The 13897-nt window shown below is 42.1% G+C and overlaps 1 protein-coding gene across 7 annotated transcripts in view; it reads left to right on the top strand.

The window, feature by feature from the left end:
• SRBD1 (S1 RNA binding domain 1) overlaps positions 1-13897 on the top strand; it is a 117574-nt gene that overhangs the window by 60903 nt on the left and 42774 nt on the right. For 6 of the 7 annotated variants that reach the window (XM_085894159.1, XM_085894160.1, XM_085894161.1 and 3 more), the window contains exons 5-8: positions 7476-7614; positions 9355-9451; positions 9572-9740; positions 10293-10396. In XM_085894159.1, the coding sequence (XP_085750285.1) occupies positions 7476-7614; positions 9355-9451; positions 9572-9740; positions 10293-10396 (509 nt within the window). Of the gene's footprint in view, positions 1-710; positions 7125-7475; positions 7615-9354; positions 9452-9571; positions 9741-10292; positions 10397-13897 lie in introns of those variants that run through there. The other variant, XM_085894162.1, reaches the window with a different exon arrangement.

A 13897-nucleotide genomic window follows, 5' to 3' on the forward strand; every position in this document is an offset into this window, starting at 1 on the left:
TTGTTTATAAATCCTTATCAAGCATGACTGCAACTCACCCTCCACGGTAATGTAGCCAATTAGCTCGCACATATAGCTTGCTACAGCAGGTTACCTACTGGTACTTGCATTTACTTGATAAATACTGGGGCTGTATAAATAACATTTTATGGCCAGTGTGTCATTGTTTCCATTCATATTGTATCATCATTATATGCCTTGTAAAACGAGGCTAGCAAGCCAGTAAAGACCCAAAGAAGAATTCTAACATAGACCTTTTGAAGCCATGTTATGTTGCTTTTTCGTGAAGTGACATGAAAGAGGCATGGGGGTTTATCGGGTTTGCTGTTGGAAAAGCGGATTGATTTAGAATGTGTTGTCAACCTGCATGAGAGCACATTGCATTTCACCATCTGCTTCTCATGGACAGGAATAAACCTGACATTGGTCTCCATTTACAATCTATGGGATAAACCTCACGTTCCATTTTCATCCACTATCGTGCAAACACTTGATTCGCCCATTAACTAGCTTGATAAAGTCATTGAGATGATGTATTCAGGAAAAAAGAAGAAAATATAAAACATATATTGAGAGATAATGTAATAATAACAGTAATAATTATTATATTCATAAAATACTTTTACGTTTGAAACTGGAAAACTGAAATAATTTTTCAAACGGTAAGCTGATGTTTCTGGTCATTTTTTCTCATTGGCATTTTTTAATAGATGGCTGAAAAACAAAGTAGGAGTAAGAGCATGGTGTGGAGTTATTTCACATCACTGGAAGATGGCACATCAGTGCAATGCAGCATCTGTGCAGGAAAGGTGAGCCGAGGTGCAAGAAAATCTTCCAAAAGAAACACCAGCAATTTGTGGCAGCACCTGAAAATACACCATAAAGAAGCCTATGAAGAGGCACATGAAGAAAGATTGGTGCAGCAACAAATGTTCGACCGACAAGCCAAATGGTCAGCAGTTGACGCTCGTTCAAAAAACTTTGATAGGCTTATCTTGGAAATGATCGCCACTGACATCCAGCCTTTTGCAATGGTGTCCAATGTTGGGTTCCAGAGGTTGATATCTGCAGCAGAGCCCAGGTACACTTTAAAGAATGAAAAATTCTACCGCAATGAAATGTTAAATCAAGTTCACAAAAAAGTTGTGGAGAAAATAAAGGCCCTCATTTCAAAGGAAAATTCAGGTGACAGCATTTCCTTCACCACTAATTGTTGGTCAGGCTCCACTGAGTCCCTGATTAGCTTCACTGCTCATGTCATTGATAGCAACTGGAAGAGAGTACAAGTGGTCCTCATTGTCAAGGAGATCTCAGATTCCCACTCTGGGGATGACATTGGCCGCATGTTTGTGGAAATGCTGGAGCACTGGGGTATTGACAAAGAGCGTGTGCTACTGGTGTTGCGAGATAGTGGGGCCAACGTGATTAGAGGCATGAGACTGGTGGATATGCCCGATCTGTGCTGCACTGCTCATACTCTGCAGCTGATCATTAATGATGGCCTTGTAGCTCAAAGAATTGTTGGGAACATTCTGGCAAAGTTGAAGCGGTGTGCCACGCACTTTAACCATTCAGTCCTTGGCAAGCAAAGGCTTCGTGCAATTCAAGAGGAAGTTGGTCTTCCTGCACATACCATACTGCAATCGGTGCCAACCCGATGGAATTCATTGCTTCACATGCTCCAGACGATGTTGGAGCAAAAACGTGCACTCATTGTTTACTCAGGTGAGCATGGGCATTTTGTATGTCCAAGTGCTGAAGAGTGGGACATTGTCTCAAACCTGGTTGAGACTTTGACCCCGTTTGAAGAGATAACCTTGGAAATGAGCAAAGTAGAGGCCTCTGCTTCATCCATCATTCCAAGTCTGGCAGTGCTCAAGCGGCTGCTCCAGTCGCAGGGACCCAACACCAGCGGCATTCAGACCCTTAGAAGCACCATGTTGCTGAGCCTGACGAAGAGGTTTGCAAAAGTTGAGGATACCAAAGCAGTGGTGTTGGCATGTTTACTTGACCCTCGCTTCAAAGAGCGTCCGTTCTCGTCTGATATGGTATTGATCAAAGCCAAAGAATGGCTCAGGGAGGAATTTGACATTGTGAGCCAAAGGGCCCACACACTGGAGACCATTACAGAGGGAGGAGACCCAACAAGGCCATGGGTGTTGGAAGAGTCTCGTAGTCTTCTGGATGACATTTATGTCAGTGTACTGTGTTCCCAAACGAAACAACCAGTAGCTGAGGGAATAAGTGAGGAGATAGAATGCTATCTCAGAGAGCCCGTCATCGACTGGAGAAGTGGCAACCCACTTGAATGGTGGAAGCAGAACAGTGCTCGGTACAAAGCACTCTCTCCAATGGCCAGAAGATATCTCTGTGCACCGCCCTCATCAGTTCCCAGTGAGAGAGTGTTCAGCACAGTTGGGAACATTTATGATGATAAAAGGAGTGCTCTCAGTGGTGAAAATGCAGAGAAGCTGTGTTTTCTTCACTACAATCTGCCACTGCTTGAGTGGCAGTACTAGAGAACTGAAGTCTGATGTCTGAGCACTGCCAGACTCTACTAAAATGGCTTGTTCAATTTGCAAGTACTGTTTTTTTTTAAACCCTTTTTTATGTTTAATCGGATTAAAAAGTTCTTGATGTGTGTATTTTTATTTATTTGTTTGCTCATTCAGTAAAATAGTAATTTTTTCAAATTGATTTTTTTTGCATTTTGTTCACAAAATATCAGTGGATTGATCAGCAATCGGTGTACGAGGAATCTCCAAAATCGGTATCTGCATTGGACCCAAAAATCTGGTGTCAGTCGTGCTCTACTTTTTTCCCGCCTGTGGAACAAACTCCCACACTCTCTTCAATCTCATCCTCCCCTACACATCTTCAAGACAGCTGTTCACCACCATCTCAATTCATTCACCATCCAAAACCATGATTTTTATCTTGCCAAAACGAAGTTTTTGCAAGATATGTTAGTCAGCTTGCATGTTTTTTTTTTGTTTGTTTTTTTTTTTGTTTGTTTGTTTGTTTGTTTGTTTGTTTGTCTGTAATCACGTATAAAAAATTCTGCAGAGCACAGTTATCATTGGAAATTTTTGTAACTTCGCATATCAGAGGCCTATAGAGGTCCTTTTCAGTGCACAAAATTTTGAAGGTCAAGGTCAAAGGTCAAGGTCACTTTGTCGCAAATCAGGGGAGTCGACGAAACCCTTATTTTTTGAGTAATTTTGATCGGATCGTCTTCAAACTTCATGGGAATATAGTTCATGGTCTGGCGCTCAGCTGATTAATTTTTGGTGGCGATTGGCCTTGACCTTCATATGTTTTGTTTTTTTTTTTGGTCTGTAATCATGTATAAATCACTCTGCAGAGCACAGTTATCATTGGAAATTTTTGTAACTTCGCATATCAGAGGCCAATAGAGGTCCCTTTCAGCACATAAAATTTTGAAGGTCAAGGTCAAAGGTCAAGGTCACTTTGTCGCAAATCAGGGGAGTCGACGAAACCCTTTTTTTTGAGTAATTTTGATCGGATCGTCTTCAAACTTCATGGGAATATAGTTCATGGTCTGGCGCTCAGCTGATTAATTTTTGGTGGCGATTGGCCTTGACTTTCATGGTTAGCGCCTCAGGTCAAACATATTTGACCCCAAGGTCAAATTTTCAAGTTTTAGGAACCATATCGTGTAGTACCTCAAATTGAACACCTCGATGAGTGCTTTCTAGATATGTCAAGCTTGAGACATTATGATGTCATTTGGTGACGTTATGAGGCAAAAGCATATTTTTCCATGTTTACTCTGTAGAACGATTCTCATCGGAATCTCTCGTAGGCAGATATTCCTCAAGGAGTCGCTCCTGGTGGATAGCAGCTCTGTTCACCTCAGTGTGACCTTAAAGAAGTCACACGTGGTCACCTTTTGGCAAGATATGGGTCACCCTGCGGGTGACATTGGTTTTTTTTTTCTACATCTGTTAAACCACCCCTCGCCCCTCCCAAAATTTTGCTTCGGTATCTATCTTGTCCACACCTTGCATTCTTTCCTACCCTTCAATCCATACCTGCATCCCTTGTTTGTCCATCTCTGTCTATTTTCCCTTTTATCCTGCTGTTCCTTCTGCTATGTTGCATCCTGATCTGTTCTGTGTTCTAGCTCTTTCACGAGCCTTGACTGTGTACAAAAATAAAACATTACCGTGCTGTCATATTGAAATCTGAGTGAGAATTATTCGAAATTTTCAAAATGTTTCGTTTCACTCATTTTAAACGGGAGGTTAAAACCAAAGATTCCAACACGGAGCTTTGCAGTGAAGCGGAAGTGATTTTTGCTCGTGCGACATACAGATATAAGCAGCGTGGATGTTTGACGAAGGTGATGTTTAGCTATATCAGTTTCAATAGCGATTCAATGGTCGGATAAATGCCGATATTGATGTTATTAAATGAAACTGCACATATCCAGATAAGTAATGTAACCATTCATTCTGACTGATGAAAAACTGATAAAGTTTAAACAACTTGATGTGCATAACGGTGATAATGAAATCTGAGAGAATAATTCGAAATTTTCAGAATGTTTAATTTCACTCAATTTCATACAGAGGTTAAAACCAAAGCAAAACATGGCTTCACAGCGAAGCGGAACTTTTTTTTTTGTACTTCTCTGTATAAGCAGCAAGGTTGGCTGATGAAGATGGATCGCAGGATGGCCTAGAGGTATGCACACTCACTTCTATGCCGTCTCACCTGTGTTTGATTATTGTGCCAACGATGAAATGTCATCTCGGTGTTTCACATGCAGGCGACACATCAATGTGTGTGCTCTAATCGTTTTAAATGCTGAGCATCAAACAAGAAAGTCACATGTACCATTTTTGAAGTCTTTGGTATGACTCGATCAGGGTTCACACTGACCTCCCACACTCGGAGCAGATGCTCTGACCATTATTCCACCGAAGCCTTGGAACATCGATTTACTGATTATTTATTTATTTACTTATTTTTATAAGTATTATTATTATTTCTTTTAAAGGAACTTTTTCACTGAGAAAGGCCTGCACTGAAGGTGCAGTGCAATGTACAGTGCAATTGCTGCTGAAATCAGTCCAACGAAGAAGACAATGTTAAGGCGATCTTCATACCAAAGAACGGTACCTATGCATGGTGAAACAGCTCAGTCGCCTGGAGGTATGCACACTTTCCTCTAAGCTGTCTTCGCCTTGGTTCAAATCTCGACCGAGCTATATACTGTCATTCCGAGGTTTCACAGTCAGGGTGATTCATCAGTGTGTGTGCCGGCCTTAGATAGTTGACGTTAAGGATCCGACAGTGTCCTTCGCGAAGAGTAGGCAAGCTATTGCCGGCATACTGGCCAAATTACAAATGTCTGCCGTCGAAGATCAGGCCTGACCAACCGGTTCGTGAATGACCTGAGTCAAACTTCCCCTGGCCAACCCCGTAATATCGTGGGAATTGTGGCTGTTAAGAAGAAGACGGCTGATGAAGGTGATGTTAGCTGACTTTGAAGCAGTTGGAAGATGTACTAAGACAAATGATCGTGAAAATCTGTCAGTGAAGCGAATGGTAGAAATGACTGCTATATGCAGGTAGTGGACAAAAAGTGGAAACACCTGGTTAAATGAGGGACACAAAGCAACGGCTTCTACACACAGGTGTGACCAATGTGTTAATTTCGCAAATAACATCCCAGCATGCTTCGGGTCATGTATATAAATGTTGCACAGGCCTGGTTGCTTATGATTCTGGCTCACATGGCTGGACGAGGAAACCCTCCAATGCCCCCATGCACAGAGCACATGTTATCCATATGTCATGGCCTTCTCACTCACGAGATCTGAACCCAATCGAGCATTTATGGGATATTCTGGAATGATGCCTGAGACAGCGTTTTCCACTTCCATCAAACAGGTGTGAGTTGGTTGACTTTCTTGTGGAAGAATGGAACCGCATCCCTTCTGCAGAAGGCCAGATTCTGGTGGACTCTATGTCATGGTGCATACAGGCCGTACCGACCGCAGGTGGTGGCCCAGCACCTGATTAAATGACTTTACATTGGTGTTTCCATTAATTTTTTTTGGTCCACTGCCTGTATGTATGTATATACAGAATATATAATCATGTGGGGTATCCTTCCACATTGTAAGCAATAACGAACTGTGCTTTGTACGTAGGTGCATAATAAATGGAAGCTTTATGATTATAAACAAGCATCACTGACTTCCTGCTAGATATCAATTTAGGTTTGTATTTCACAGTTTACAGTTATAGAAGTGTATAAACTCACGTTTTTATTTAAATATATCCATTGTAACACTTATCATTGTGCTCTAAACATTGTTTCGCGTCGTTTCACCTGCAGTGAGCACAATCAGGCAACACTTGTTTTCAGATATTTTCATGTACGGACGCTTTCCGACGTTTTTGTGATTTTTTTTTTCCCCGTGTATCGGCTTCGATGTCCATCGGCACGCAAAATTTCAGCTTTCTACGTCACCGGAAGGTACCGAAAATTAATATCAGTGAGTTGTTAGAATGAGCTTTATATATTATACTAAAGCTGTATGCTTATACATTGTAAGCAATAACGAACCGTGCTTCGTCCATATGTAGGTACATAATATATGGAAGCTTTATGGTTGTAGGCAAGCATCACTGATCTCCTGCTAGATATCAATTGAGGTTTTTCTTTCACAGTTTACAGTTGAAGAAATTACAATTTTCAAATGGTAGATATCAATTGAGGTTTATATTTCACAGTTTGCAGTCATAGCAATGTAAAAACTAACATTTTAATCAAAGTATATACATTGTACATTGTCTCGGTTCACTCAGCGGCAGTGAGCACAACAACACTACACTTATTTTCGGATATTTTCATTTACGGACGCTTTCCGACGGTGCTGCGAATTTTCCCGGAGCATCGGCTTCGATATCCATGGGCACATTCAATTTCAGCTTTCTAAGTCACCCAGAAGGTACCGAACATCATCAGTGAGTGGTTAGAATGAGTTACACACACACACACACACACACACACACACACACACACACACACACACACACACACACACACACACACACACACACACACACACACACACACACACACACACACACACACACACACACACACACACACACACACACACACACACACACACACATACACACACACACACACCTTGCAAATAGCCACCTTTGGTGGTAACCAGTACTACAAATCATCTTCTGACATTGCAAAGCAATTCTCGCTCTTGTTTTAAGTTATTTTGAAAATTCCTGTTGCTTAAACCTACATCTACATGGGGGATTTCATACGAGGGATACATAGGCTATAATGTCAACCTACATAGGGCTTTAAGCAATGTCACTTTTGTGTTCTGCAATTGGCATGAGAATATCTTTCTTTTCTTTTCTTTCTTGTTTTTTTGATTCTACATTAATGTAATTTGTAATTCTAGGTGGCACCATTCAAGACAACGGGCAAGCACACCAAAGCGGAGAAGGCCCGGAGCTTGGGACTGGAGCCAGCAGCGAGGGCAGTTCTTGAGCGTCCACTATTTATACAACTCCAGCAATATGTTGAACCATCGGTGGATGGTAACTTTTAATCGAATTTACTGATCTACCTTACAGATTGCTTTTGTAACTCATTGTTGCTTCACTGAACGGAGTCCTACGTCTTGGTGTAAGATGGTGTTGGTCTGTGTTATTGGACAAGATAAACAATGGATTTTTATTCACTTAAGGTTGGTAAGTATATGTTTACCGCTGTGAGAAATGAGGCTCAGCTGACATTTCGAGCATTAGCCCTTCTGGTCAGGTAGCTTTGGACCATATTTTCATGAAACGGACAAAAGCGCCAAAGTTTTTTTTTTTTTTTTTTTTTTTTTTTTTTTTTTTTTTTTACTGCTAAGCTTTAGGTCCATAGCTTCAATTTATTCACGAAGTGGATGATAGCTGCGCCTGAGCAAGCACGACTTGTCCTAGAGGAGTTTGAGAAAAAGCACTTCAGTATAGCAGAGGAAAGTTAACACCACCATGAGGAGGGTCTGTCTAATCAGAAAACCTTCAAACAGCAAACTCTAAACCTGGTTGAGATTCTCAGTGATATGGGAACCCCTTTCTGGACGATACAAAAGAACTGGTGACTTTGGACACACGTTATGTTATGGATGAACCTGTGGTTGAAACTATCCACACTGTGGAAGCCATAGGCAAGGATCAGTACAACAAGTATCACAAGTCAGTCATGATCGGTCATACCTGCTTTATCCATGATCCAATCAAGAAGAACTCCCGATGACTTTTCAGGTATCCATCACCCAAGGTAGGCAGAGCAGATCTCGATGCTAAAGACTGATGTAGCCCTCTTCTCTCATTTTTACATTGTGGTGCGGCACCGAGAAGGTGATGTGGACATATTTCTCAAACATGAGACTCACCCGCACCCCCATCTCCATCAGACAGGGGAGAGTTAATCCCCCTGCAGAAAATGTCTGATCTTACCTTTGGAACTGGATACTCCAACTTCCTTTAACATCAAGGTCATAGATGGTGCTGCGGTGGTGCATCTCCTCCTCATTTGCAACATCGCAACATTCGATGAATACACTACCGATGTATTTCTTCCCTACATTGTGAAGCAATTGGAGAATTTGAAAAGAGTTGATGTTGTCTCGGACACTTATCTCACGAGCAGCATCAAAGAGTCCATAAGGTAGAAAAGGTGTAAAGGCATTCACAGGAATGTGGCTGTAAAGACCAAGGTCCCTGGAAACTGGCAACACTTTCTGTGTGACCCTACAATCAATCAGGAACTCTTTGCATTAATCTCCAACAAGAATGTAAGCCTGAACTCCCCCCCCCCCCCAGACAATGCAAATGTCATATCATCCGGTCAAAGTTCAGTTAACAGACAAACTCATCATTGCATTCAAATGTATGCCACTTTTAAGCTTGAAAGTGGCCAAAAACACAAAATACGTAATTTTATTGCCCTAAACTGCTCAAATTTGATGGCTGCAAGTAGTAAGTCAAACTGGAAGGCCTGAGCAAGCATCAAAAAGATGTCCCCATCATTTAATTTCCGTGCAAAAACGTCGGAGAGAGAGCAAAAAGTTTAAAAGATGGAGCGCTAATGCTTGAATTGTCAATCGCACCTCGCTTTCCACAGCGCTGAACATGATTTTTTGTTAACTTTTAGTTGATAAAATTAATTTCCTCCTTGGTACGGCCCGCCCTTTCTTTACTCTACGTGCTCGCCTATGAATGATTGTTTTGGTGATTACTGCAAATAATCCTCACCACGTCAAGGTGTTTCCATCCTTCCTCTGTCAGGTCGTTCTACGCTGAATGAGGTTCAAACAGGGGTTGGACATATTCTGGCAGACATTATTGCCAAGGATAAGGACACAATGGAGTTTATCAGAGGCCTGTACGTACCTTCCTTCAATGTGTGCATATGCTCCTGTTCGTTGTGTTGTTTTGCTGATCAACCATGGTTGGGTAAACTGTTAGTCTCTGGACAATTGTACCTGGTTGTGTACCCATCTAGTTGTGATTCTTCATCCGTCGAAATCGAGTCAGTGAAAACTTCTGCAGCAAAAAAGGAGAATTCTGAAAAGGGAAAGTTTTCACAGCACAAGCGACAGGAAAGCAATGTGTCAAAATTCTCGAAGTACTTTGGCTTCAGGAGGAACGTTCACACGATACAAAACTTTGAGGTAAGATGTAGGGTTTAAAATTTTTTTTATTTCATTTTACTTTTATCAATCAAACAAGCAAAACAATTCATATTTGAATTTCTGTCTCTTTACTATTGGGGGGGAAGAAATTAATTTTTATCATTGGCGTTTTATTGCCGAGCCTAAGTTTCTCTGAAGTATTTTAGAGTCGACTAAAAAGTATAGATTCGTACCACATTTTCAACAAACCAGGTGGAGAAGGCACTTTACTTCCTCCATCAAGGTCATTAGTGAGTCACCTGGGTTTTAACTCACAATCTCGTAATTCGGAAACGTCTCATCCGAAAGTTGGAAACTTGTAATGGTAATCAGCGAAGGGTGTTGCATTATGGAGTATGCAATGCTGAAAACTCACGGTGAAATTTGAACACGTTTCCTGAAGACCGAACGCGTATCATCACAATAAAGTAATGTTGAACATGTGAAAATTGAAATGTGCTTGTTTTTTTCACAATTGTATCAGCTTATCAATTTCCATTTTGTACAGATGGAATGGTGAGGGTGACTGTAGCAGTTTTGTTTTGTGTTCAGGTGTTAGCCATGAATCGTGGAGAGATGCTCAAGGTGCTGAGAGTACGAATAGTTATTCCCGACTCCGTGAAGCAGTCTTTCATGTTCTGGTGCTTGCAGAAACGGTAATTCTTCTCTAATGATCATTATCATGGTTGTCGTCTTCATTAATGTGCCATACTCTTTACAAAGTGTTTGCGCTGATGAAGCAGTCTGTCGGCAGGGTATATGCGGAGTGGTTTGCCAGGACAGGAATTTATAATTTGTAATTTGTTCAGGGTGCTGGCGAACAACTCGCCATGTCTTCTCAAAAGATACTGTGCGATTGTAACATCCACCAATGATCAGTGATGGCAGAGGGGTCCTCTGACTTAACGTCCCTGCGATGGATGGTGTGCACATCATTGCATCACCCTGCATGTTAAACACGAGAATGACCGTTGAAAGCTATGTCGACATTCAAACTCAGGCTAGATAGCTGAAAGGTGATTATACTTCCCATAATTTATCCTGCCAGCCCCAATCTAGTGATAGTACACCTTAACTGAAAAACCTTTTTCTTTTTAACTTCTCCTTGTCCTGCAATTTCACAGGTCTGGGACAACTTCCTTATCGCTCGGTAAAGTATACAATGAATATGATTTAGAGTATTTTGAACCTTTAATTGACATTAATTGAAATCCTTTTTTACTTGGCGAAAATTTTTTTTTGTCAAGTCTGTTGGTCTGTAGCGTTTGTCTGTCTGCTTGTTTGTCTGTTGGTCTGTAGCGTTTGTCTGTTTGTCACATGATTTTTGGCCACAGTATTCAAGCAATCATTTTGAATTTTTTTGTGTTTGTAGGTGACCGGCCAAGGACGGCAACACAAAATTTTGGTGAACATCCAAATCCAGATTTGGATCTGAGAAATTTTTAAGTGATACTTCATTCACCATTGAGAGATCGGGCCAAAACGATATACAGCACAATATCTCAAAAGGTTATGGATGGATTCACACAAAACTTGGTGGACAGGTTGGGAGTGCCACTCGGAAGAATTTATTCAATTTTGGTGAAGATCCCAATCCAGATCTGGATACGAGAGTTGTTTAATTTTAACGGATTCTTCACCATTGAGAGATGGGGCTAAAAACGATATTGCATGATATCTCAAAAAGTTGAGGACGGATTCAGATGAAACTTGGTGGACAGGTTGGGTGTGTGACAAGGACTAATGGATTCGATTTTGATAAAGATCTGAATCTGGATTTGGATTTGAGAATTTTCAGGTGAATCTCTTCACCATTGAGAGAAGGGGCCAAGAACTATGTATAGTATGTTATCTCTAAAAGTTGTTGACGATTTGTGACAAAACAAGGTGGAAGAGTTGGTAAGGTGACGAGAACAAGCCAATTCAATTTTGGTTAAGGTCCGGAATCAGATCCAACCTATCAGTGGCATACAAAATGTAAGCTATTCAGCCTGGCGGAGGGTATGTTCTCCACGGAGCGCTGTTCCGTTTCGCCAAGTTGTCACTCCAGGAGTAACTTTTCATTTATTTATTTTAAATTGGTTTCACCCATTTCCGAAGGGACAGAAGACTGTTGCTGTTGCAATTGGTATGTGGCATTGAGTGAGTGTGTGCGTACTCAGATCGACTTTAATATCGATACTTCATTGTCAGATTTATTTTTCATTTTTCAAACTTCGTGCATTATTTGAAGAAAATTCACTCACATACTTTACATCACTGTGTAAATATAATGGTTCACAAACATCTGAGATAAATTTGACTTCGGGATAAAATCGAAACCACTAAAGAATGCAGTTATTGTGATTGAGAAAATCTGTATTTAGAACAGAAATAATGTTAAACAGACAAGCTCAGACCATTATGTTTTTCTTTCTCAAATAGAAGGGTGCAACAAACTTTTGAGAACTTTGCACTCAAACAGGTTTGCAGTCTGAAATAGGGTAAACCCTCAAATATTGTGGGGGTTAGGTTCCCAGAAAATGCTGTGATAGTTGAAACCACGATCTTGGAAACCAAGGGCCAGTGGGAAAAGGGGAGGGGGGGGGTTCCTGGGCTTTGAGGGAATATAGACTATAGAGGAAGGTTGACGGTAGTCAGAAATATACACATTACAATCAAAATAAACATGTAAAAAAAATCATATATATGTATATATATATATATATATATATATATATATATATATATATATATATATATATATATATATATATATATATTGTTTTAGATTTCCCGCCCGTCGGCGTGCGAACGACCGCATCTAACCAATAGCGGTCGCTTCGCCCACCGAACGGACAATCCAGTCGTGACTTTCTGGAACAACGCCAAAACCCAGTCACGGGTGGGTTTTTAATCCCACCATGGCCCAGTCCGCATTCTACCCACGCGAAATAGGGTCAATCGCTGAATATCGATATACCTAAGTAGCCGTGCGGGTAACCTACCGAGGGACCGTACCTCGGCGATTGACCCTATTTCCGTTCCGTTCTGGGATAACCGAGCGGGTATTATCGCCAGACCTCGCCGGACCCGATTCTATTTATCGGCTATTTAAAAATCAACTATATTCCGAGTGCAAGATGGGGCAGTTCAATGAGGGAATGGACGCAACGAACAGGTTTACATTCACACAAGGACATTTATTATAATAAAGCACGTGTGCAATTAAACAAGGCAAAACACGTATGCAATTATACAAGCAACAAAAGCACGACAAAAGAACTACAACCGTCTACTTATTATGTACAGTCACTTGCACTTAACAGCAGTTCCTACTTATTAGACGGGCCCGCGGACACACGTACGCACACATACACACCCAAGAAATGGTGGCAGAGGCCTTCAATAACGGGCTCCAGCTCCGAGGACAGGTGAGCTGAAACCCAGAACCTATCTCGAACCTCTCCACCTCATGTGATCTTCAAGTTCTTCGGACCCGGGCTCCAGCGAGAGCGAGCTGGATCCAATCGCCGTGAGCTGCGATCCTTCCCGAGCTCCCGCGAATCCTCCCGCGCTTCTCAACACGTGCTGGTGAGACGAGGCGCCGATCCTTCCCGTCGATGCGTCGCTTCCCCGAGCAACCACCTCCTGTGCTTCTCAACATGTGCTGGTGAGACGCGCCGATCCTTCCCCTCGATGCGTCGCTTCCCCGAGGAACCACCTCCAAGAAGAGGTCGATGAGTCGCACCAAGCCGGGAACCAAAATGGAGAACAAAGAGCTCCACGAACCAAGAAGAAGAAGAAGCCACCACTCGCAGCTCGAGCCGAGCGACCGGCTCAACTTCCTTCCAAGCAAAGCAGCTCGAAGCAAAAAGCTCTCCCGAGCCAAGCAGAAGCCGAAGCTCACGGAACCATCAAAGCAAAAAGCCTCCTTTCGAGCCAGGCCACAGCCGAAGCTCACTGAGCCAGCCGAAGCGAAAAGCTTCCGAAGGCCTCAACCCTAACCCAAGCCAAAACAGGACCCGAAGGTCTGCTGAACGGCTCCCCTCAACTCCCTCCTCCAACTCTGCCCATGAACAAAAGAAAAGATCTCCTCTTATCCTTCTCCCGCCCTTCCCCCGCTCCCGGTGTGACTCATGGCTCATGCCGTCGTGCTCCATACCCGCTCAGCCAAT

The sequence above is a fragment of the Eptatretus burgeri genome, chromosome 9 (genome assembly GCF_056783735.1).
Source record: "Eptatretus burgeri isolate ZD-2024b chromosome 9, Ebu_testis_v1, whole genome shotgun sequence".
Lineage (NCBI taxonomy): Eukaryota > Metazoa > Chordata > Myxini > Myxiniformes > Myxinidae > Eptatretus > Eptatretus burgeri.